Source organism: Rhincodon typus, chromosome 3 (assembly GCF_021869965.1).
Source record: "Rhincodon typus isolate 14 chromosome 3, sRhiTyp1.1, whole genome shotgun sequence".
In the NCBI taxonomy this organism is placed as follows: Eukaryota; Metazoa; Chordata; class Chondrichthyes; order Orectolobiformes; family Rhincodontidae; genus Rhincodon; species Rhincodon typus.
This window is the reverse complement of record NC_063334.1, coordinates 107,363,770-107,391,403: the sequence shown is the minus strand read 5'-3', so window position 1 is coordinate 107,391,403 and position 27,634 is coordinate 107,363,770. Positions and strand designations below refer to the sequence as shown.

Genomic DNA, 27,634 nt, shown 5'->3' with positions numbered 1-27,634 from the left:
CCTTGTCCTTCTAAATGGAAGTAACTGTGGGTTTGGAAGGTGCTGTCTAAGGAGCATTGATAAATTTCTGCAATGTATCTTGTAACACCCTGCTGCTACTGAGTGCCGGTGGTAGAAGGAGTGAATGTTTGTGAAGGTGGTGCCAATCAAGCGGGGTGCTGTGCCCTATATATCCCATTAGCTTTTGCAGTATATGATCAACATAATAGAGTGCTGAAGTCCTGTGGTAAATTCCATGCCATTGCCTGCAGGTGTTGCATCATATTTTCCAAATGAGATTCTACACGTAGATGCTATTAAGAGATCTTTGACCCATTAACTGAAGACATAAAGAAATATAGTTAACTGCTTGAGGCACTGTCGAGGCAGGGCACTGTCATCCTTTGATGCACAGACATGATGTCACTCTGACAACAGGTAAAGTACTGTATCCTGTTTTGGCTGCTTGTATATAGAATGCCTGTTTAAACCAGAGAGAACATAAAACAAGGAATCATCAAGATTGTCCCAGAAATAGAAGAGATTTCAGCTACGCAGCTATTCCCAGTATGGTACAGAAAACAAAGAGCAGGATTGATAGGTTGATTAATTGTTAAAATTATAAAGAGTTCATGTGGTATGTTTTCCCTAGCTCAGGAATTTGATGACCTTTTAGAGACATGGGATGAATTTTATTTTTCCCAGAAGGAGGGCTGGAAGGCAGTAGGACCTGTTTGATCAGACAGCAAAGGGCAGGATGGAGATCTAACTCCACACCACAAAGATAACCAAGGCTTGAAGCTGGTCTTCCCAGCTGGAAACCAATTAAGGCCCTTAAAGCCCTCATCTGACCACCTGGAGGCCCATGCTCTTTAGAGTTATCCAGCTGAAGCATCTGCCACCAGTTGGTGAAGAGTGTCCCCTGTTCTAAATACCAACCTCCCCACCCTGGCCACTCTAACCCCAGTAAAACCTCCCCACATACCTTACTCATGGAGCTCCACTGCCCTTCCTCTGTCTTTCCTTTCTCTGGCACTGGTCACCACTCCAGGAGATGCTTATGTGTTAGGGAACTGCCAGCCTCAGATTAACTGGCGTTTCTTAGGGCTGGGGTATGTACCTCACACTAGATAGGATTGGCTCCAGTTTTTGTTTTGAGGTCAAAACCATAAAATCATAAAATATGGGAGCAGAATTAGGCCATTCAGTCCATCAAGTCTGCTCCACAATTCGATTATGGCTGATTTGTTCCTCAACCCCATTCTCCTGCTTTCTCCCCATAACCCTTGATCCCCTTACTCATCTAGAACCTATCTATCTCTGTCTTATATACACTCAATGACTTGGCTTCCGTAGCCTTCTGCGGCAATGAGTTCCACAGATTCACCACCCTCCGGCTGAAGAAATTCCTCCTCATCACAATGATAATGATTTGTTGTCACTTGTACACTCAATGAACAGCACAGTAAACGACAGTAAAAAGCCTCAACGGTCACCACAATCTGTCACAATTTTGAGTAGTTTAAGAATAAAAAGATATAGCTGAAATGAGCTGCCATGAGCCCTGAGCCAGCTGAGCAACCACACCTGTAGTGCGACTCCTCTGTTGCCTACGCCAGAGCCATCAATGTTAGAGTTACCATTCTTCAGGCACCATGTCTTCATCACTGGGCCCACCTTGCCTGTTGATGCTGGATCCTGTGCTGGACACACACTCACCCATTTTAAGCAATGGTCTGATATTAACCCCAATCACTGGCAGGTGGGCAGTTAATAATGATGAGTTATTTATCTGGTTGGAACTTGAGCCTGTTCCTCATTCATGTACTCTTCCGGTGGGTGAGGTGCTGGTTTGAGGCAGGGTTTGCAAACAAACGAGAGTGCTATTCAATTATTGGACTCTGTTGGCACTTTAACCATGTCCTGAGGGAGGAAACTACAGCGACTGTTCCTCCAGAAGGTAGCAAGTCAGTAGCTGGTGGGTAGGCTAAACAAGCTACCCAGGTAAGGCACATAATTTCCTCTTTGTGGGACCTTGAGGACCTTGAGGAACAGGAGTGCTTCACCAGACTGTGCAAGGCATGGCTTACCCTTCCAATCCTCATACTTCCCACCCCCTTCACTCTCTCTCTCTCCTTTATAAGATCCTCTGCAGTTAACTTTGAAGTTGGCAGATGCCCAAGGACTGGCTAATCTGCCATCTCTGCCAGGGGCCGCTCCCTTCTCCTATCCCACCTGTTGTGGATAGCAAAAGGACAGGCAGCTCTGGTAGCTCTGGCAAGCAGGAGTCTTACATCTTGGAGAGATTTCAGCTGGAAACTGTCCCAGAATGAAAGATGAGGTTTCAGCTTGTAAATATTCTCTAATCAACTTGTTCAGAGACGTTCTAACACACCTCTGGTGCAGTTAGGACTTGAACCCAGGCTTGCTGGCTCAGAGATAGGGGCACTACCACTGTGTCTCAAGAGTCCCTGAGGATTCCAAGTATATACTGAGGTGACTACCTACACCATATTAAAGATTGTTCAGTAAATTTCAGAAGTGCATTTTAGAAAAAGAAAGCTTGCTAGTCTACATCCAATTTTTCAAGAAACATTGATGCATTGTTTCCTCATTCAATATGCAGTGTGTTTAAAAATATGCCATTATGGATAGACGAAGAATGAGACAGGTAAAAGAATCACAAGAGTCATCATACATTGGACCAGATGGTATGCAGCCTCACACAGTCCCTGAGTAATGCAAGCTTTTCTCAGCAGCAACTTGGCAGGAAACATATTTTCTTTTCTTTGGAACATTCAATCTTCCATGATTTATTGTCTGAGATAACCAGGGAATATTCCTGGGAATAATGCAGACAATTCTCACATCTTTATTATTCCTTCAGATGCTGCATAACTAAATGAAAACAGATTATCAACAACATCGCTGTAGACTGTTGGATTTACAATGTGCAGCGTCTTGAGATTAAGCCTGGAGTTGGTGTCTCCCCCCAGCAATAAAGTCAGAGTTCTGAACTCTTTAATTCTTTTCCCCGTGATAGTTTGGCTGTGATCCAAAGGTGTATAGAAAGACCTGAATGGAGTGAAAAGTAAAGCTTTTCTTCAGCCATAACCCAATATGATATATTTGTAGTCCTTCAGTTGTTTTGCATTCCACAGAAAGTGTGTTCTACTCTCTAATCCTGTAGCCCTGGGGCTGTTCACAATATAAACTGAGACTATTCTGCACTTGTTGAGTTCATTAGATTAATAGAAGTCACTGTGACATGACTTGTGTTAAAAAGTTTTATCTAGTTGTTCATTAACCTCCCTCGTCTAATATACAACAAAGTAAAATTGGCTTTGGTATGACTTTATGAATTATTTCTTCATCATTCAGGGTAATAAACATGTATCGCAAAGAAGCACTAATTGGTGGGAGACTGTGGCACCTCAAGGAGATCAAAGGGCATGTTGTTTTATTTATGGCTGATGAAGGGTTGCTGTGTTGTGAAGGGCCATCGGACATTCCTGACATTCCACATGTCTAATTTTTAACATTTATTGTTGATATTTATAACCGAGTGCAGATTCCAGGCATGCAGAAGCAAACAACAATTCTCTCAGGAACGAGGCGCAGTCAGCGAGAAACTTCTCTGTGCTAAAGTGGTTTGAAGATTTGGATTAAAGAGAAAGCAGTGGCATAATTACGATTAGAATTCCTCTGCAAAATTAGCTTTATCTTCGAGAATTTGTGTTCCTTTAAAGGTTGTTCCCATAACATTAATTTCCCATTTAAAATCTGAAAGATCTTCTGAAAAAAACAAAGGGCAGGAAGGAAAAGAGGGGAGTTGACTAATAATGGAGTATGTTAGTGTATGAGCACTCTATATTTTGTGGCCTGTCCCACAAGCTTAGATTTTGACATGGCACACTGCCACTTTAACGAGGCTAACAGTAGGAAAGGGGAGGGATTCCAAGTAAAATGATGCAAGGACTGCTGGAGGGACATTTCCTTATGGATCTTTCATACCCGTAAAGAGGTCTTACAAGGCCTCTGTCCTACACTTGGTTAAAAGAAAGCACCATGATAAGAATAGTGATTGTCTCTTACATGTTTCATCATCTGGTGAAGATGGTTCCAACATATTTGTTCCCATAAAGTTTTTGGTCAAAAACATTCATGGGTGAAAAAGAAAAGTTGCAAGCATTTGATATCAGAATTGAGTTAACTCAAGTAATTGAAATGACAGGGCCTCAAATATGGAATAACGATGATGTCCCAGAAGCATGGACCTGGATTTTCTATTGGCCAGACGATTGTTATTCCAGTGTAAGTGGGAATTGCATATGGAGATCCTGTGGAATCCCCATCACAGTGCATACCAAAGGAATCACGCAGGAAATTGAAAATTCCATTGGCCAATTCCTCCAAATGTCTCCATTCAAATTGGAGAACTTGGGAGGTTCTGATGAAATGAAGTGAATGAATAGTTACTCAGGAAAAGTTAGACTAATAAATTCATAGCCTAATTATCAAATACATAGTCTAATTCATGAGTAACTATTTGACAGACTTCATGTGTACCTCACCCATCTTCCAATTATACCGTCTCCAGACCACATACACCTTTCCAGACCCTGGTCCTGCTTACACCCTCCAGACCCTACATCCCTTCTCTCACTGATTACCTGACCCCCTTCACCCTCTCGGAGCCGACATCACCCCACCTCACTCGTTCCAGACCTGACCCATTTTCACCGTCTGGGAGCCAAGCTCTGTTTCCCACTGTGAAACTGGCATTCCTTTACCCCACATGACTCAATCCCATCCCACCTCAAACACTGAGGGAATCACGTTTGCGGATTTATAAAGAAATTCATTTGTGGGACATGGATGTCACTGGCTGGTCGACATTTATTGCTTATCCCTACTTACCTTCTTGAACCAGTGCACCTGCAGTGAGTTGACCTCAATGCCATTATGGAGGGAACTCCAGGATTCTGATCCAGCAACAGCGAAGGAAAGGTGATACATTTCCAAGCCAGGATGTGAGTGGTTTGGAAGGGAACTTGTAGCTGGTGGTGTTCCTATGTATTTACTGCCCTTGTCCTTCTAGAAGGAAGTGATCATAGGTTTGGAAGGTGCTGTCTGAGGATCACGGGTGAATTTCTGCAGTGCATCTTGTAGATAGTACACACTGCTGCTACTGAGCGTCAATGGTGGAAGGAATAGATGTTTGTGGATGTGGTGCCAATCAAGTGGGCTGCTTTGTCTTGGATGGTGTCAAGCTCCTTGAGTGTTGTTTGAGCTGTACTCATCCAGGCAAGTTGGGTGTATTCCATCACACTCCTGACTTGTGCCTTGTAGATGATGGACAGGCTTTAGGAAGCCAGGAGGTGAGTTAAACGTTGCAGTATTCATAGCCTTTGACTTGTTTCAAACAAGTCAGCCCTTACTGTTGTAAATTCCATATGGTGCAAAGCCTGACCTGTCCAACCTTTCCTCGTAAGACAACTCCATCTATTAATTTCAGGTATTAACATGGTCAATCTTCTCTGAACTGCTTCAAATACATTTATGTCCTTCCTTAAATAATGTAAGCCAGTACTGTGCGCAGTACTCCAGAAGTGGTCTCCTATATAACTGAAGCATCTTTCAGTCTAACTGAAGGTCATTTGGGGCAGCACGGTGGCTCAGTGATTAGCACTGCAGCCTCACAGTGCCAGGGACCCGGGTTCAATTCCACCCTCGGGCGACTGTCTGTGTGGAGTTTGCACGTTCTCCCTGTGTCTGTGTGGGTTTCCTCTGGGTGCTCCGGTTTCCTCCCACACAATCCAAAGATGTGCAGGCTAAGTGGATTGGCCATGCTAAATTGCCCATAGTGTTCAGGGATGTGTAGATTAGGTGGGTTATAGGGGGATGGGTCTGGGTGGGATGCTCCAATGGTCAGTGTGGACTTGTTGGGCCGAAGGGCCTGTTTCCACAATGTAGGGATTCTATGATTCTTAATCTCATTCATGACTACCCACCCTTTAGAAAGTTCAGAAAGATTTTGCGTGAGAGAAATTACGAATGTGAGATTGAATTGGAATAATGCCATTCTCTGCATTGATTTCTGAAGTTCACATGTGCATGGATCAAAATCTAGACAAAACACAGGGCCAAGCTGAGTGAGGAGATTGTGACAGAATATACCAAAAAGAACCCAAATTCCATATATTCATCACATATTAATGATCTTGTTCTCAAGGAAAGGACTTTTCTCAATATGATAGCACAACTTAAATATTTCTAGGCAGACAGCTTTCTTCCAGCTGCCCAGTACACTGTTTGTGCTAGTGATATCTACTCTTCAGCACTTTTATGAAGTAGCCATTTTGCACATGTAAACATTTGTAGTTAAGTGTGATGAGACTTCTGGAGTGGAGGGGAAGGAGTAGGCGTGAGCCCTGAGTAAATTTCTCAACCCTGAACGAAAGTAGTCCAGATTATTTGTGGCATTGACCTCATTCCTTTCAAACAATTTCACTGTCCCATGAGTAAGTGAGTCTGGTTGCCACGGTTCTCACTGTGTCGAGTTTCAGAAAATTCAGCCCAGTAACTCTATTACGAATGAACAAAAATTCTTTCTGATATTCTGAGCCAAAATGCTGGTGTACAAAGTAATATCCAGTTTACACTGACTTGCACTAGAGATAATTGAAAGGAGGAATTTCACCCACCAGGCATGAATGAGAATTTCTAAACACTTGCTTTGGGAATTTCAAAAGAACAGTAGGTGCTTTCCACTTCAGGCTCATTCCTTTCTCAGGCAGGTAGTGCCAAGAAGCATCATTCGGAGGAAGATAATGCAGCAGTGGGAATGTTCGCCTATGATTGCACATTGTTCAGCACCGTTCACAACTCCTCATACATTGAAGCAGTACATGTTAAAATGCAACAGATCTGGTCAATATCCAGGCTTGGGCTGACAAGTGAAAAGCAAAATTCACACCACAAATTCCAGGCTATGACCATCACCAATAAGAGACAATCTGACCACCGTCCCTTGACATTCAATGGTGTTACAATTACTGAATCCCCCACCATCAACATCCTGGGTTTACCATTGACCAGAAAGTCAACCGGACTCACCATATAAACACAGCGGCTACATGAGCAGGTTAGAAGCTGGGAATACTGCGGCGAGTAATTCACTTCCTGATTCCTCAAAGCATGTCGATAATCTACAAGGCACAAGTCAGGAGTGAGATGGAATGCAATTGCAACTTCAACAACACTCAAGAAGCTTGACACCATCCAGGACAAAGCAGGCCCACCTGATTGGCACCATACCCACAAGCATCCGCTCCCTCCACCACTGATGCTCAGTAGCAGCAGTGTGTACCATTGACAAGATGCACTGCACAAATTTGCCCAAGGACCTCAGACGGCACTTTCCAAACCCATGACCAGTTCCATCTAGTAAGACAAGGGCAGCAGATACATGGGAACACCACCACCTGCAACTTCCCCTCCAAGCCACTCACCATCCTGACTTGGAAATATATCACTGTTCCTGCACCGTCTCTGGGTCAAATCCTTGAATTCTCGCTCTAAGGGCATTGAGGGTCAACCCACAGCAGATGAACTGCAGCAGCTCAACAAGGCAGCTCACCACCATCTTCTCAAGGGCACCTAGGGACTGACAATAAATGCTGGCCTAGTCAGTGATATCCGTGTCCCACAAATGAATAAAAAAAAGTTATTGGTCATTTAAGTTTATAAGTAGTTGTTAGACCAATTGATTTATGTGAAAATAATGAAAATGCATCATTTTTGAAGCAGGTACACATATTGTACAACTGAAAGGCATCAAATGAGGTTGAAATATTCAAATCCACTCTTCATTGCTTACTTTTCAATCTCCAAAATTCCTCCCAAAAATGGGGGTTGACTTATACACTGAATATACAATATAAACAGTTGCTCTGGGTAGTCATCACTACGAAACATGAAAAACATTGGTAATTCATATTAAATTAATGTGGCACAGTTTATTAAGGGAATTAATTGTACAAATATCTTTTCAACCACAAAATGTTTTAAAACCAATTGTTGTCTTCGGTATCCAGTGCAAAGCTTCTGTCAAATTCATTCTGTGTAACATCATGTGACATCATGTTAAGGATTCTTCATTGGATCAGATTTGACACTTCTGCTTTCAGAATTGTTCCCCCACCACAAAATATCTTCCTCTTCACCAATTGAATTGGACATTCTGCATTGTTTGAGTAATCTAATACATCCTACAGTTTGTTCATGAATCCACACAAAACATCAAACAGGGCAGTACACTTATTTCCACTCTTTGCAAAGATTTCTCTGCAAGCCATCCTTCTATTCTGTTTGGAGTTAACATAATTCTTGAATGGCATGTGAAGCGTACATCCGAAGGCTAAGTTAGAGATATCAGACCCCAGGAATAAGTACAGTGGCAATGACTAGGGCACTGGCCTCTTGACCTGTTTGGTTATAGCAGATCTGGACACATACCGCACTAATCAGATGGATTCCTTAAATAAGTTGCAGGCATATCTCTTTCACATTTTATCAATACGTAACTTCAACCCATCCTCATTCATCCAGCTATTGTCCTGGATATGTCCTGTAGGGAATCTGATGTTTATCATGGTTTTACACTTGAAAGTGGCCAAAAGCTTCAATTGAGTTCTGTCAGTGTGGTCCTTGTCTTCTCATATCCTCTTTACCTTAGGATTGTTTTTGAACCTTCCCACTCAACAGTTCAGCTGCAGGCATTTCATAGGCACTTTATCACTATTGCCAATCTGACTGAATAAGTTTTTGTTTATTTGCTCCTGCATAATGATGAATCACTAGAAGCTGGTAATTTCGGCATCAGGGTCTCTTGGCAGACTCTGAACAATCTTGATCTTTTGTCATAACAGCAGAGTACTTGGAGAGATAGTCAGAACTGCAGATGCTGGAGTCAGGGATAACACAGTGTGGAGCTGGAGGAACATAGCAGGCCAGGCAGCATCAGAGGAGCAGGAAAGTTAACATTTCGAGTCAGGACCCTTGGAGAGGCTAGGTTTGATCAGAAGTAGTCGGCATGACTTTATCAGAGGGAAGTCAACAAATTTGATTACATTTTTCTAGAAGATGAGCAGGCATGTAGAACGGGCTAGGGCAGTTGATGTAGTTTAAATCGATTTTGGTGAAGCCTTTGATAGGGTCCCACATGGGATACTGATAAAGGTACGGGCACTTGGGGTCCAGGATAAGTTGGAAGATGGATCCAAAATTGGCTTAGTGGCAGGAAACAGAGGGCAGTGGTAGAAAACTGTTTGTGTGACTGGAGATTGGTGTCCAGTGATGTTCCATAGGGATCAGTACTAGGTCCCTTCTTGTTTGTCACATATATAAACAACATTTTACCAGGCAAAATTAGCAGCACGTCACATACTCCATTGATCTGTGAATTCAAAGAGACAGTTCAAAACATAGCATTTTATAAAACCTTGCATTTTCAACACCATCTTTTTGAATATTTTCTTAAATATCATCAGAAAAAGCAGCATGGAAATGTGCCAGTTGTGGTGTTATTTCGCAGGAATATAAATAGCTTTGAGGTTGTTGACTTGCTCACCGAGCTGGCTTGTTTTTGTTCTGATGTTTCGTCACCATGCTAGGTGACATCATCAGTGGAGCCTCCGAAGAAGCGATATTATTCTACTCTGCTTGGAATTTATACTGTCTGGTCCATTATGGTGAGTACTGTCATTTCCGGTTTTGTTCTGTGTGGGTTTATATATGGGGTCCAATTCTGTATGTTTGTTGATTGAAGTATGGGTGGAGAACCATGCCTCTAGGAATTCCCATGCGTGTCTATGTTTGGCTCGGGCTACTATGGTTACTTTGTCCCAGTTAAACTGATGGCCTTCATTGGCTGAATGTATAGATCTTAAGGAGAGCTCATTGTGCCGTTTTGCTGCTAGCTGGTGTTCATGTATTCTGACGGCTAGCTTCCTTGCTGTCTGTCCCAAACATAGACACACATGGGACAAAAACAACATCACTGGAAAAGCTCAGCAGGTCTGGCAGCATCTGTGAAGGAGAAAACAGAGTTAATGTTTCGGGTCCAGTGACCCTTCCTCAGAACTGGGACACATGGGAATTCCTAGAGGCATGGTTCTCCACCCATACTTCAATCCACAAGCATATCGAATTGGACCCCATATACAAATCCATGCAGATCAAAACCGGAAATGATAGTACTCACCATAATGGACTGGACAGTATAAATTCCAAGCAGAGTAGAATAACATCGCTTCATCAGAGGACCCACTGATGATGTCACCTTGTATAGTGACGAAACGTCTGAGCAAAAACAAGCCAGCTCGGTGAGCAAGTCAACAAACTCATCCACAACCCGAGCTACAGATCTTTGCCAATACTTTATACAAATAGCTTTGTTTCATCACAAATTGCTACTCACTATTAACTGTGACTCTAACCCACCATTCCTGACAGCACGTGATATTCATTCTCGAGTTCAAATGCTTCCATCCTTTCGGAGTGGACTGAGCCAAAATGACAGAGAGAGGGCCCAGCTGCCCTGGATTGAATGCCAAGCCTGATTTTCCTATATTCTGACAGCTATGAGATGGAACATGGCATTTTGTACAAAGTGACTGGTTAAGACTGTCCTGTATCTTGCCAATTGGGGGTGATATCTTACTGCAGTGACATCATGTTCGCTATTTCGCAGTTTCTTGGAAATTGTAGATCACGTGTTGATCCTATGCCATGCATCATCTTACGAACCGAAAGAACTGCAGATGCTGTAAATCAGGAATAAAAACAAAGTTGCTGGAAAAGCTCAGCAGGTCTGGCAGCATCTGTGAAGAAAAAAATCAAGGTTAATGTTTCGGGTCCGGTGACCCTTCCTCAGATTGAACCCGCGTTCCTGGCGCTGTGAGGCAGCAGTGCTAACCACTGAGCCACCATGCCACCCAAAATGTATAGCCTTACAGAATTAATGTCCATGATTGCTCATGATCATTGCAGGAGACTGTTTCTCCCAGATGTTGCTGTTGAAGGTGGCAGCTTAGGTTAAAAAAAAGTAGTATTGGTACCTGTTCAGTTTAACACTGAGGTAGTCTGTCGCTTTCAGTGGAAATAGGACGGCAATCCAGAAATTCCAAAAGCACAAAGCAGGTACCAGAGTACTGTTTTTATCTCAATTAAACGAGAGTTCTCTCTTTTTGCTTTAATCCCTGGTTCTCTGGTATTATTGTCAGGGTATTCATCGTTGAGATTTTCATCAGGAGCAGCAAAGCAAACAACGGAAACCAGCTTTCTCTTATGGTACTCACCCTGTTCTCTCAGCTGCAAAGTTTCGTATTGAACACAATGTGCAAGAAAATGCAGTTAAATTGACAGAAATGCAATGTCATATTTAAAAAGTAGATCTGAGGCACAGCAAGATGGGGAATTTGCACCAGGTTACAGGATTGCACCATTAGTGTACTGTCTTTCTGTTAACAGATTAGCAGAAATTGGGTTAAACGCTGATTATGATTAAACAGACTGATGTTAAATCCAGAGAGGAGTGGGACAGGCTGATTAAAAGCTCTGGGTTACAGGTCTTTGATGGGAGAATCATCAGGGTATTTAAATGTATTCAACACTTGTGCAGTGCTCAAAAGTGGTGGGCTGTTTGAACACTTCTCCCACACCCCTGGATGGGTGACAAGAATCTGACTGGTGATCCCTTTCTCATTTCAGTTCCTTTCTACCACTTCACTTCCTCTGTTCTATAAATGCTATGGTGGTCAGTATTCCTCTCTTATTCCTTCTTAAACCCAAATTACACATTCCCGTTCATTTATTCTTCACATACATTTCTAACATGGATTTTATTTCAACTTAGTCTGTCCCAGTCTCTTAAAACTGTGCAACTCCTTATCTCCCTCAAACTTCCTACTTAGATTAGAGCCTTCTAAAATCCAAGTCTGGCACCACATAATCATATTTCCTGATTTGCCTCCTGTTTTTATTCATAGAAACATAGAAAATATGAGCAGGAGTAGGCCATTCGGCCCTTTGAGCCTGCACCACCATTCAGTATGATCATGGCTGATCATGCAATTAAGGTACCCCACTCTCGCTTTCTCTCCACACCCTTTGATCTCTTTAGCCGCAAGGACCATGTCCAGCTCCTTATTGAGTATATCAAGCAAACTGGCCCCAACAGTTTTCTGTGGTAGAGAATTCCACATGTTCACAACTCTCTGAGTGAAGAAATTCTTCATTATTTCAGTTCTGAATGGCTTACCCCTTATTCTTGGACCGTGACCCCTAGTTCTGGACTTCCCCAACATTGGGAGCTTTTTTTCCTGCATCTAGCCTGTCCAGTCCCATCAGGATTTTATATGTTTCTATGAGATCCCCCCTCATTCATCTCAATTCCAATGAGTACAAGCCCAGTCGATCCAGTCTATTTTCACATATCCATCCTGCCATTCCAGGAATCAGTCTGGTGAACCTTCGCTGGACTCCCTCAACAGCTAGAATTCTTTATTCTTTATTCATTCACAGGATGAGGGCATCACTGGCCAGGCAGCATTTATTGCCCATCCCTAATTGCCCAGAGGCAGTTAAGAGTCAACCACATTGCTGTGGGTCTGGAGTCACATGTAGGCCAGACCAGGTAAGGATGGCAGTTTCCTTTCCTAAAGGACATTAGTGAACCGGATAGGTTTTTCCAATGATTGGCAATGGATTCACGGGTATCATTAGATGGTTAATTCCAGATATTTATTGAATTCAAATTCCACCATCTGCCATGGCGGGATTCAAACCCGGGTTCCCAGAATGATGTCTGGTTTCTGGATTAACAGTCCAGCGATAATACCACTAGGCCATCACCTCCTCTTTTATGTCCTTCCTCAGACTGGGAGACCAAACTACACACCATTCTTTCCAGTCTTGAGATATCTTAGAAAATGAGCTGTGGATATTCATTTCCATTTCTGAATGCAACCACCATGGTGAGATTTGCATAGTCCAGGTTGCTTAAAGATTGGTTCTGAGAAATGGCTGTTTGGAGGACGACACTGATTGGATGATGATACACAGTAGTGTTGTGAATGTCCTGATGAACTTCAATCTTACAGCCAGGAAATTTGATGGGGTCTGCCAAAAAGAAAAACTAACCTCCTTTTCTTTTGTTTGCTCCAGATTCACCAAGCCCCTGACGTTTGCGGATTGTGTGGGAGATGAGCTCCCTTTGGGTTGGGAGGATGCGTATGATCCTCAGATTGGCATCTTCTACATTGACCACATCAACAGTAAGTACTTCCTACAAGACTGAGGTTGTAATTGTCATGGCCCCTCACTCAATGAACTGTTTGACTGACTAAGTTAGGGAATGATAGTGAACTCCTTTATCCATGATAAAAGTTGCTATGCAACAGCATAATTTAAGATAAACATAAACCCAGTGGAGAAACATTACAGCACTGTTTTGATAAAGGATCTGTTAAAGGATCTATGCCTGAAACACTAAGCCATCTTTTCTCTATCCAAACATTATATAGGTACTGGTTTTCATTTTGGGCCTTCATGTTTGCGGAATTTAGAAATCTATCCAACTCCACTGCATATATGCATGCTTTTTTAAACAAATGAATAAATTTGGAACCTCGAACCTTTCTTTATTCATTCATTCTCTAGGGCCTGAAGACTTCCCAATTTCTCCTTAAACAGAAACTTACTCTGCCAGACTTATTGTCAGTTCAAGCCATTTTGAATATTCGAAATTGTTGATGAGTCCAGAAAATCATCCAAGCCAGTTGAGTGCTGTTCATGCCAATATTTCCTGTTTGTTTGTTCTCAATGTTTTGAACCAATCAAAAAATGAGAATTTTAGTCTTGAGATAGATTTGGTAAATATGTGGCATGGCTTTGGGCCATGTCCATTCCTGTGAAAGCTGGGTGATCCATCCATTCAATATCTGTCTGGTGCCTGTTGAGTTTTAGAGGAAACCAGAGCAGTTGATATCTCCTGCCCATGTTGTCTACTTTTTGTTCCTTTATTCATTAACAGGATAAGAGCATTGCTGGCCAGGCAGCATTTATTGCCCATCCCTAATTGCCCAGAGGGCAGTTTAGAGTCAACTGCATTGCTGTGGCTCTGGAATCACACATAGGCCAGAGCAGGTAAGGATGGTAGTTCCCTTCCCTGAAGGACATTAGTAAACCTGTTGGATTTTCCAACAATCAACAACGGATTCCTGGTCATCATTTGATTCTTAATTCCAGATATTTTTGTGGAATTCGAATTCCACCATCTGCCATGGCAGGATTCGAACCCAGGTTCCCCAGAACATTGTCTGGGTCTCTGTATTAGCAGTGTGGTGATAATACCACTAGGCCATCGCCTCCCACCTCTGCATAGGCTATTGTTACAAGGAGTTGAAAATGTATTGTAGACATGCACTGCACCTTCGAAGTTTTAAAGTCATGACTTCTTTGGATTCTGTTGAACCAGAGCTAGCCACTCCCAATTGTATGCAGTAATCAGCTGAGTACTATCAGAGTAAGACTGCTTGACCACTGCGTTATCACCAGCAAGTTTACATTTTTCTTTGTTTATTTGGTTAAAATAAATAAAAACCCCTTTCAGTTTTGTGCTCTTTGCCATATTTTTTAAAGTTCATAAATTATAATATGGTCACAGTGAGGGGATGATTATAAAACTTTGAACAATCACCACACTACCAGAAAGATATGGTCTCTTTGGAGAGGGTGCAGTAAAGGTTTACCAAGATGTTGCCTGGTATGGGGGATTTTCGCTCTAAGGAAAGGTTGGATAGACTGGGTTTGATTTTACTGAAACGCAGGAGGTTGAGGGGCGACCTGATAGAAGCTTATAAGATTGTGAATGGCATGGATAGGGTGGGAAGTATGAGGCTTTTTCCCAGGGTGGAGGGATCAGTTACTAGGGGACACAGGTTCAAGGTGCAGGCTGGGGACAAGTTTAAAAGAGATGTGTGGGGCAAGTTTTTCACACAAAGGGTGGTGAGTGCCTGGAACATACTGCCAGAGGAGGCAGTGGAAGCAGACACAATAGCAGCTTTCAAGAAGCACCTGGACAAATACATGAATGGGAAGGAAATAGAAGAATACAGATCCTGTCAGTAAAGACAGTTTTAATAAGGAAGGTCAAAATGTGTCAGCGTAGGCTTGAAGGGCCAAAGGGCCTGTTCCTGTACTGTATTGTTCTTTGTTTGTTTAATCAGAAAGGGATATTGCTCACTGTCGGGATAACGTTGTAATATTGTTTGCAGAGTATGCATTTTTAAATTACTAAGAAGATTTAGTTTAATTAGATCAGGAGCATCCAGTTTCCAAACACTGGATTGCAGATCTGAAGTTTTCCACTCAGTCACATTGTAGAGCATCAATGATAACGTTTATGATCCTCCTGTTTAATTCTGTAAAGAGCTAAAGTTGTGATCTTTGTACGGGAAATGGATGCACTCTTCCAGTAACTGAGTGAGTTTATCGATCTAGTATTGGAGACGTTCACACCAGGAGGATTCTTGCTTTGATCTCAAATCTCTGCTGATTAGCTATTCTATAGCAGTCTGCTAAAGATAATACCGTTGTCATCAGGCTCCCCCCAAGCAGAAGTTTCTGTTGTAGATCACTATCTGATGATCTTTATGAAAAGTGCATGCATGTTGACAGTGGGGAGTATCAGAGTTAGGCGCAGCTGTTTTGAGGTCCCGATTCTAACATCAGCGACAATTGTTGAGCCTGCTCAGAATGCTTCATGATTCATGAATGAATAGTATTCAGCAAGGTGCCAATGCGCTCAGGAGAGCAGGATAGAAAACAATGGGGTAGAAACAAAGAAATATACTAGGAATTAGGCCATTCGGCTCATCAGTTCCCACTTTCACTCCCCTGTCTTATGTTCTTATTGTTAAGAGAATCAAAAGTTGTGAGGAAAAGACAGAAAAGGTGAATTGAGGATTATCAGATTGGCCATGTTCTCATTGAATGATGGACTGGAATTGATGTGTGTTGTGATTGGAACAAGGTGGATCTTATTGACTGTGAGATCCTTGATTGGAGTTGTCAATGTGGGCCAATCAGGGAGTCCTAGGTGACAGCTATAACCAAGAGATTCAGAATCTCCTTACTGAATCTCCTTCCTCCAAGCTGGCTGGTCACAGGCAGTATTACTGTGCACATGTAAATTAAGGGTGACTTAGTGATGGGATACTGGCCTCTGTGCAGTTATTTCAATGGGACAAATGGCCTTATGGTCTCATGGAATTACTGTTTCCAATAGTGTAAATGGAGAAGTACATCTTCAACGGAAAGTATACCATTTTATTATTATGTGCTGCCCAACCAGATTGAAATAGAAGATATTTTGAAACTAATACCCAGGCAACGGTAAAACAGTGGCTGGATCTTTAAATGTTCACCTGAAAATCTACTAAAGCTTGTGATTAATTCAAAAGCTTCTCTTCTACGTGTTTAATCTCCCTCACTATACTACTCATTCTTAAACTCCCATCCTTTGTTTTGGCCTCCACCATTCTGAGGGTTTCTTTCGCCCATTCTCTGCTGTGTTTCAGTTCTTTCCCATCTTTTTCTCATTTGTCTCCCCCTCAGTTGCATTTTTTAAGCATTACACTGATCACTAAGTGTTATTCAACCTTACTGCTGACTGGGATGATTTCTTGAAAGTGAAAACTTCTTCAGACCCCAGTTCCTCACTCTAGTACAGCCTTCCTCACACAAACATTTCTCCAGTTGTGAATGGGAAAAATGTGTGCGGCGGTAATTTTCAAAAAGATGTAGTTATATGCCAGTGCTTATGAGGTACACAAGGCACTGCGGCCCTGTAAGGTTGTCTCAATTATGGCTGCGAAATCCGCAAAAGCAAATAATGATTATTATTTAAAAAGGGACCAGTTGTGTGCAACATTAAACTGGGATCGTCAACTCTAAGTTCTGCTAAATGTTGTTGTTTCCTGGCATTGCCTTTTCATTTGCCACTTTTCTTTTGGTAAGGTTAATATACTTACACCCAAGTGAGGCGCCACAAGTAATTGACAAACAGTTTTACCAAGCAGTATAAATATTGTTGCCGAGCAGTTTTAAGAAGATGTTTGAAAATGCTACGCATCTAAAGTGGAATAGAAGCTTTTTTTTTAGTTTCTTATAGATGAAGGTGTGTTTAAAATAACTAAGCTCAATTTTAAAGTTGATTATTCAATTTAACAGCACAGTTGCTCTGGTCTCAATATGAGAAACTGATTTGAATGTATTTCTGTATCTGCTGATGGGTTTGAGCTTCTGTTTATTTAAAAGTAGAATAACACTGTTGATACACTGCTAGGTTTACTATTATCAACGTGGGTGGGTTGAGGAGTCTGCGTCTGTATGTTTCTGATCACCTGCAGTTTGACTTGAGTTTCACAGGCAGCTTATGGACAGACGCACTTACACTGGCATCACAATGACAGGCACAAAAGGCTCAAGGTTACATCATTTAATCATTCCATTATACGTCTTACACTTTTTTTCCCGCAGTGCGCTTTTTTTTTGTTTTTAAACTTTTTGCTGTTAACTTTGTATCCAAGCTGGAGAATGGAACCGAGTTTCCAACTTTATCATAAAACCCTCTCGGGTCAAGTTTTACTAAAACTACAGGGGTAGCTGCAAAGTAAAGCATCAATTTGCCTCTATATCTGACTATCTTGTTATTGCTAACTGAGTGCTAGGTAGGGGAGGTTTTGTGCAGCAATGCGCCCCTAATAGAAACTGCATTGAGACAATTCAAGGCAACGTGGCCATTGCAGTCAACAGAGAGATCATTTTCAATTTTACCATCCAGGCTAGAACTAAGTACAAGTCTCGATAGTGAAAGGGCCGTATATAAAGTACTCCCAGTATATAACCGTTTTCCAGTGAGTTTCTTTAATATTATTACCAGGAAAGGAGTCGAGGAACCAAAAGATAAATTACTATCCTGCTTGGTGCTAATGTAGAATGGGAGTTATTTTCACCCTGCTATAATCAGTATGATTGAATAACTTGCCTCTATGTAGTTCATGAGTTTTCAGTTCCTTCACGGAACAATTGACATCAGTGTCATTTGTTGCCCGTCCCTGAACGGCTAGATTCTGTGTGAATTACCACTTATAGAGTCATAGAGTTGTACAGCACGGAACCAAATCCCTCAGTCCAACTCGTCCATGCCGAGCAGATATCCTAAACTGGTCCAGTCCCATTTGCCAGCATTTGGCCCTTATCCCTCAGAACTCTTCCCATTCATAAACCCATCCAGATGCCTTTTAAATGTTGTTATCGTACCTGCATCCACTACTTCCTGTGGCAGTTCGATCCATACATGCACCACCCTCTGTGTAAAAAAATTGCCACTTAGGTCCCTTTTAAATCTTTTTCCTCTCACCTTAAACCTATACTGTCTAGTTTTGTACTCCCCTACCCTGGGAAAAAGACCTTGGTTATTCCCCTATCCATACCCCTCATGATTTTATAAACCTCGACAAGGTCACCCCTCAGCCTCTAATGCTATAGGGAAAATAGCCCCAAACTACTTAGCCTTTCCTTATAGCTCAAACACTCCAATTGCAGCAACATCCTTGTAAATCTTTCTGAATCCTTTCTAGTTTGATAATATCTATTTCAGAGTAGGGAGCCTAGAATTGAACACAATATTCCAAAAGTGGCCTCACCAATGTTCTGCACAGCCGCAACATGACATTCTAATTCCTGTATTCAATGCACTGACCAATGAGGACAAGCATGTCAAATGCCTTCTCATCACCCTGTCTACCTGTGACTCCACTTTCAAGGAACTATGAACCTGCACCCCTAGGTCCCTTTGTTCAGCAACACTCCCCAGGCCGTCCATTAATTGTATAAGTCCTGCCCTGATTTGCTTTACTCAAATGCAACACCTCACATTTATCTAAATTAAACTCCATCTGTCACTCCTCAGCCCATTGGTCCACCTGATCAAGGTCCTGTTGTACTCCAAGATAATCCTCTTCACTATCCACTGCACCACCAATTTTGGTGTCATCTGCAAACTTACTAATTGCACCTCCTGTATTCATATCCAAATCATTTGTATACATGACTAAAAGCAGTAGACTCAGCACCGATCTTGTGACACATCACTGATCACAGGCCTCCAGTCCAAACAACAACCCTCTGTCTTCTACCTTCAAACCAATTTTATATCCAGTTGGCTAGCTCCCCCTGGATTGCATATGATCTAACCTTGCCAACCAGTCTACTATGCAGAACCTTATTAAACACCTTGCTGAAGTCCATATAGACAACTTCTACTGCTCTACCTTCATTAATCTTCTTTGTCATTTCAAAAAACTCAATCAAGTTAGTGAGACATGATTTCCCACATTGACTGTCCCCAATCAGTCCTTGTCTTTCCAAATGCATGTAAATCCTGTCCCTCAGAATCTCATCCAACAACTTACCCAACACTGACAACAGGCTCACTGTCTGTAGTTTCCTGGCTTTTCCTTACCACCTTTCTTAAATAATGGCATCATATTAGTCACCCTCCAGTTGTCCGGCACCTCACTTGTGGATATCAATGATACAAATATCTCAGCAAGGAGCCCAGCATTCACTTCCCCAGCTTCCCACAAAGTTCTGGGAGACACCTGATCAGGTCTCTGGGATTTATCCATCTTTATGTGTTTTAAGATGTCCAGCACTTCCTCTTCTGTAATATGTGCACTTTTCAAGATATCACAGTTTGTTTCCCCAAGCTCTCTAGCTTCCATATCCTTCTCGATAATAAATACTGACGTGAAATACTCACCCATCCCCTGTGGTTCCAGAAATGGATGGCCTTGTTGATCTTTAAGGAGCCCTATTCTCTTCCTATTTACTCTTTTCCCCTTAATGTTTCCAATGCAGTTGATGCCACTTATAAGCCAGAATTGGTAAAGATTGTAGATATCCTTCCGTAAGATATACTGGTGGAACTGGTTGAAACTTTACAACAATCCAGCAGTTTCATGGTAGACATCATTAATACTAACATTTTTATTCAATTGACAGAAATTAAATTTCCCAGCTACACATGTTTCTAGGGGACTAACCCACCAACGTAGCCACAGCTGCTCGTGGAATCCTAGCTGTCAGCATGGGTGTTTCATAATAAGAGGGAGACAACTAAATGATTAGTGATGCCTCAAATGTACTTTTCTAGCATCCAGCCAAACAATTATGCAATATTGTTGTTCCTAGGCTTATTTGATATATCCATGCAAATAAATGACATCAGATTTCAAACTGATCATAGAATCCTGACAGTGTGCAAGCTGGCCATTTGGCCCAGCAAGTCCACACCAACCCTCCAAAGAACATCCCACCCAACCCCTGCCCACGACCCAATCCCTGTAACCCTGCATTTCCCATGATTAATCAACCTAGCCTACATGACACTGGACACAATGGGCAATTTAGCATAGCCTAACCTGTACATCTTTGGACTGTAGGAGGAAACCCACACAGACACAGGGAGAATGTGCAAACTCCACACAGGCAGTCATCTGAGGGTGGAATCAAACCCAGGGTCCCTGGCACTGTGAGGCAGCAGTGCTGATCACTGCACCGCTGTGCCACCATACAGCCCCGTGCCACACAGACGGTTGCCCGAGAGTGGAATCGAACCTGGGTCCCTGATGCTGTGAGGCAGCAGTGCTAACCACTGTGCCACTATGCTTTACTGTCATTATGAACAATTCTATAATACCTCTAATTTATCACCTTGATTTTTCTGCACAATTAGTACAATTGAAGCTTGAAAGACTCAAACCCCTAATTGTGCTATTTAAAATGCCCGCAGTGTGAGTATAACATTTCATGTATGTATCGTTAAAGTGTGCTTAAAATTTAGATGACAACACGTGAGTAAGATTCATGAAATTCTCCCAAAGTAAACAATGGATATAAAGGGATTTTATTTATTGTGTTTCATTGGGAAACCAGAGTGCATTATATCACAAGGTGTGCAGTTAGTTTGCATTGTAAAAGGTTATTGTAGACAACTGTGTTTGAGGTGTTCTTTTTCACTGAGAGTTGGCCTTCCTGTTTTGACAGGCTGAAAGGTTTGCTAGGTGGAGTTTGAAGTATTGTTCCCTCGAATTCTGCCTGGTTGAATCACCAGGAGTTGAGCTGCCTTTGAGAAGGTTCAATAACAGGTCAAGTGTGACATACCAGATGCCTACACAATAATCCACCTGAAAGGAATGCAGATCATAGTACAATTTATTAAGCCTCTTCGATATTTCTGCAGAAGTTTTGCAGTCTTGGAGTTGTTTTTTCCCTTTTGGTTATGTTGTGAGTATTTTCCCCCTTGTCCTTAATTTTCCCCCTTGTCTCCACCTAGTACCCCTTCTTCCCCCCATTTCCCCACCATGCCCCAGGCAGCCAGCTCTGTCAGGTCTCAAGTATTTGCTTGACATTGATTCAATGATGGTCTTTCAGTGCAAAGTTCAAACCTCTAGAATTGGAGGTACCAGGCTGTTTTCACCTTCAAGGCATTAACCTTCTGGGGCTAAGAGCATTGCAAGTAAAAATACCATTTATTGTGGTTCTGTGACTAAGACGGGTCCGAAATCTAGCCCTATCTTATGCTGGCTAAGGTGGCCGATCATCGTTGCCTTCAGTGTCCATGTTGGAAGAGGGTTGTAAGAATGACAATGCTTCCTACTCCTGATTGACTTCCAGTGAGTTTTGTCTGTTATGCATGTGGAGATCCTGTGAATACATGATTGGGCTGAGTTGTAATGACCTCCATCACTAAATATCTTTGCTGAACCAGTATCAAATCAGAAACTGATGCCCAATGAGATGCCAGAATGAAATCTATTGCCTTTTAAGATCCTTCCAGAATACTTCAATAGAGTCCATGCAGTACAGGAGGACAGACAGATGAACGCTAACATTTGATTCTGGTGCTGGTGTTGACCAGTTTACTAACAAAGGTTATATCAGACACTGGTATACTGGATACTTGGTCATTGTTTGTGAACCATCCCTTGCCATTGAATAATTGTACCCCTCAATTCTTACTCTTCAAATGCGCAGATATATACACCATCAGTGGGAACACAAACTTATGGGCCAGGGTTCAAATCACAGTAGTGGAATTTAATTTCAATTAATAAATCCAATGAATTACTTAAAAAAAGAATTGGAATTGAAAGCTAACTTGAGTGATGGTGCTCCCACATCATAATTGATTGTTGTCAAAATCCATCTGGTTCATTAATGTGCTTTGGGAATGGAAATCTGCCATCTTTCCCTAGCCTGACCTACTTGTGACTCCAATGGGTGACTTTAACTGCTCTCTGAGATGGCCTAGCCAGTCACTCAGTTCAAGGGCAATTAGGGGTCAGACTAGTGGCATCCTGATCTCTATGAAAGGATAAAAAAAGGTGAAAACTCATGTCTTGCATCTTATCTGGATGCGATAGATTCTGTGGCTGTATTTTGAACAAGAGCAATGCAGTTCTTCAAGTAGCCAGGACAACAACTAACTGTCAACCAATGTCAAAATAGAGTTCATCTGGTAATTTGTTGAAATGCTGTTCATAGAGCTTTGCTATGCACAAATCAAATGTCACCTTACAATAGCATCTGCTATTAATAATATTAAATCAGATCTTTGGTGCCTTTAGACAGCTTGATGTCCTGAAAGATACTGAATGATTTAAATACTTTTTTTACTCCATTTATAAACGTGTAAAGAGGCTATTTCCCTGCTGGAATTTTTACTTTGTTTTATATTTATTTCCCTGATGGCTAAATGGAATGAACTCACACATTGAAAGCTTACAATACACCACTTACATTAAAAAAAATGTTCATTCAGTTTAATTGGATGTAATTTCTCCTGATCAGGACTGGTGTGCAGGTTTATGGTGATGGAACAAGTAAAAGGCATTGAAATACTCGGTCAGGCACGGTTGTGTTAAATGGTAGGGCAGGCTTGATGGGCTGAACGGCCTATTCCTGTTTCTAGTTTCCGTGGATGCTGTAAAAGATGTTAAGAGAGATGATGCTGAGCTAAAGGTGGAAAACACCTGTGGAACCTGTTGGCAAGCCTTCAGATGGTATCACCGAGGAGCAGACTACAGGTGATAATCTGGAAGCTGGCCAAGTGTAGATGTTCAGAAACTCCTGAAATAATGATGCAAGGATGCAAAGAGTAGGAGTTGGAGGAAATTCTCTGACTATATAAGATTTGGACTAGGTAAAAGGTGTTGAAGGAGAATGGTATGATGGTATTAACCATATCAAAGGCTTCAGATATGTCAAGAAGGATGAGTTGGGCGAATGCAACATGCGTTATCCTTTTGATCATGAGTAATGCTATAAGAAACCTGCGGGCACCTGTGTTAAAATTTTCAGACACGTCTGCTAAGTGTAATATGTTAGTATTAAGAATGAAGACTATGAATAAAATAAAGAAAACAGATCAATTCTCATTGCTATTTTCTGACTTCCAAGAAATGCTAGAGATTGAAAGTGCGGTGAAATATCAATGAGTCAAACTCAGATGATACAAAGTTCCACTTGTGTCAGAGGTATTAACCTCCTGAATCAGCCAAAGTCACAGGCTGAAATACCGCAGTCTTTTCGGTCTAGTTTAGCCAAACTCCTGTTCAGCACCGGCAAAAAAAACCCCCAAAATCCTTAATGAAAGAGGTAGTTCTATCGTACAAGCAAGCTGACCTCTTCCTCCAGAGGTCATGCAACCATGCTGACCAATCAGGGTGTACTGCTTAGCTCTGTGTGTGTTCAAATATGAAATGCTGGACAAGCCAGCGTTTCACACTGATATTACTCTGTAAAGCTACAATATGCAAAACGTTACGCTTCCATTGAACAAATGGAATAAAGATTTTTTTTGTACTGTTTTCATGGACTCAATATGTAACATTTCAAAAAGACAATGTTTGTGGGCATAATGGATTACATAATGTTGCATCCATGATGAACATTGTGCCTCAGTAGCTATTGTGAAGCTGTACCTCACCAAATCTCCGTGCTGTTCCCTGATTTGACTTACCACAAATGAATCAAACAATTAGTCTCAAATCCATCACAGAATACACTTGTCCTGGAATTGATCTCGGGCTATACCCTTTAACAGAAATTTTGACCTTACATACCCTGAAAAATTAAAGGCAATATGGTGCCGGGAAAATATGATGTGTGCTACATGGTGGAATGCTACATTGCTTGTAAAGGAAATGGATCCTCCAATGTACAATAAGTGGGGCCACCAAGGACAACTGCCAATAAGCTCCAACATATTTTTTTCAGTGTTTAACTGGACCATGTACGTTAAGACTTTTGCCATAAATTTTGAACTTGCTTTACAGTAACTTTGGATGCACGTTTTTTTAAGAACGTTTTCCTAATGTTATTTTGTTACCATTAGAGACTTTGTAAGTCATGGCCTGTATTAGAAGCACTGAAAACAAGACTTGTCATGATGAAGTGAGTTTTGTGTTTGTGAAGTAGGACTCACCACAAACAAAACAGCACTTGAAAAGTAATCCTCATGTAAGATTATAGAGAGTGAAGTTATTTGAATCCGTTCTTGCAACTGAGTCAAAATGCCTATGGCAGAGCTAGTTATTCCTCATAACTCCCTGAGTATGTATCACTTAAATATTTATAATCGCAATATGATTTGAACTCAGAGTGTTTCTAAGAGACGCCATAAATCCAAACACAACCCAAACTGCCTCAGGCTCAAAATGTATCCACCTGAAGTAGGATGGAGTCAGCACCAGGTAAACAACAGCTCAATTCAAAGAGTCTGATAAAGCAAATGATCGAATCTGATGTTGAAATGCTGGACCCATTGACTCCCCCTGTTCCTATTGTACAACCATTGCACAAAGCCGACAAAAATGACATACCTTGCAATCCAACCTAGCATTGTTTCCACCTTACAAGGCAGTGGAAAGAATGTAAGGATTGCAAAGACTTCTCTGGAACGTTATGATGCAATTAATTGCTATGATAGAACACAATGAATGTCTATTAATATTTAGTGTCTCATCTAAATGAAGTAAAAATCATAGTGCTGCTTCAAACAATGTCCATCCCTTAATGGAATATGAACATTCAGAGTTTTTTTAGAGAGGAAAGAGTGTCTCAGTTCACCCGGTAGCTGAGTAATAGCAGAGCCCCAACCAGATACTCTTTCAGCTGTGGTTTGGTCATTGGATTAATGAGTTTTGCTACTGGATGTTGTACATTGTGATCACATTGAAAAATCTTGTTAGACATACATTATGCTATTGACTTGATTGGTTTGCACACATTTAACATTGACCCACACATTCCACTAACGGGAGAGCTGTAGATGTTGGAGTTGCACATTGGCAGTATGCAGGATCTCCAACACAGCTGACTCTGTGGTAGTTGCTAAGAAGTTGAATATTCTGATGGGCAATTCCTTTGTGTCTGGAACTCTCCAAAGGAGTCCGTTAAAGTAGGAGAAGTTTGAGGGTTTCAACTCATTTACACTTAATAATTACCTAGGAAATCCACTCAAACTCCTGGGTAAAATATGAACTAACCTTCTAAAGTACCACTGACCAACCACCCTCACCCACAACCACACACCTTCTGACCCATGAATCTCTTGATTCAACCTGCAACCACCCACTTATCCCCACTTCCTACTACTGCTGGAGCCAAGCCTCCCTCCTCCCCCACCCCCAACCAGTCCAATCCCACCACAACCAACAACCTCCTTCCAACCTGACATCAGCTGACACCTCCCCTCCTCACTCTGGCACTGATCTATTTACTTACTTCCCTACCCACCTGGCACCCTACCACCTCATCCTCTCACCTGGCACTCTGCCCCACCCCACTCTCATTTCCCTTACATGCTTATGTTTTCTCAGTCACTATTAAAGTACTTTTAGACCAGTAACTCCTGATATGTAGCAGCAAGCATTGGGAAAAAAAAAGTGAGCCTTGGCCTGAAATGCTACTCTTGTGCTGAGTGACTTTCTCCCTGGTTATATCCGATGTTTGCGCTTAGCTCATGCTAAACTCAAAGGCTTGGCCAGGAACCTTGCCAACAAGTAAGTGAGCAATTTTAGAGGTCATATCTGTTCCGATGGTAATTGGAATATCTGGGCCATTGTGGTTCATCCAGCTTGTAATATTGGATAGGCAAGGTAAGCATTGACACTTAGAGGATGCTGTGGACAGTTCATTGGATGGAATCATTTGAGCTGTGAGGAAAGCATAGGAACAGGAATAGGCCATTCAGCCCGTCAAGTCTGATCTGCTATTTAATATGATCACGGTTGAAATAATTCAATGCCTTTTACCTACATTACCCCCATAACCTTTTACGTCATTGATAATCAGAAATATTACCCAAAGAGTAATCCTTTGGGTAGAGAATTCCAAAGATTCACCACTCTCTTGTCTGTGAAAGGCACCATCTCCCAGGTTGGTGACATTTCAGAAGGAGTTCCACGTTCATGATTGGGGTATTTGTCGACTGTTCCCCATCCCAGTTGTTGTGCAGGGATGTGCAGTAGGCACCACTGCCACATTCCCTGGCTGCGATCAGTGAATGCCAAGCGATCGTGGGATTTTTCAAGTCAATCTGTTTGACACCCCTTAGAAATGATGTAATGATCTGTGGCTGAACGTTTTACAATCTGACATCTGATTGCTGACAAGCACTCTTGTACACAACTGGTATCAGCGCTGAACTGTCATTTTCCCCTGTAAGCAGCATTGCGTTGGGAGATCTCCATCTGTGTGCTACAGCATTGGTGGCGGTGCTAAGCTGTGTGTTATGAGCAAGATTTATATGTTATCTGGCAGCCAACAGAAAATGTCTTTCTCATTCCTGAAAGCAAGGGGTGATGCTGCTGTCTCCCAGGCTGCTGCACTATAAATCTTGCCATGATCTTTATCAGGAGAGATGGTTATTCACTCATCATAAAGGGAATTCTGCAGCAATCTTGGCTTCTTTTGGTCACATGTGCAGTGGATTGTATCAACAGAAAGCTGCCCAGCTCGCACAGTAAATTCTTGTCGCTTTTCAATCAGAGCCTCTACAGCCGAAGTCTACGAGGGGTTCATTCAGAAACATTCATATATTCAAATTCACCTCCCCCAGCCCCACCAACAGCCTCACCCAACTGTTTTCTCTTCCTCTGTTGAGGGCTCTGATTCTCACTGAGGTTCAATTCGACAGGGACCAGCTTTACTGTAGTACGCCAATAAATTATTGTTCTGCTTGCATGAGCCTGGACAGAGAGTAAGGAGGAGTGTTATTTCATGGTATGCGTGTCAGAGTTTAATCCTGCCCTGTCCATCCACTCTCCTGCACATGCACTCCCACCAAGCGTCACTTGGTCAACAGGTGGCTGACTTTTCATTCCCTCTCTCCCTCCGTCTCTCTTTTCCTCTCTCCCTCCCTATGCAGGGCACCACAATCACTTGCTGGAAAGTGAAAGACAGATTTTTGCACTTATGCAGCAATCTCATTCTCGCATTTACCAAACTGCCTTCA

At 42.0% G+C, this 27,634-nt stretch overlaps 1 protein-coding gene across 1 annotated transcript in view; it reads left to right on the top strand.

Moving 5' to 3' along the window:
- The window catches only part of LOC109934055 (protein WWC2-like), a 226,189-nt gene that overhangs the window by 87,788 nt on the left and 110,767 nt on the right, over nt 1-27,634 (top strand). Inside the window, exon 2 of the mRNA XM_048594002.1 lies at nt 13,210-13,319. Coding sequence (XP_048449959.1) covers nt 13,210-13,319 — 110 coding nt within the window. The remainder of the gene's footprint in view (nt 1-13,209; nt 13,320-27,634) is intronic.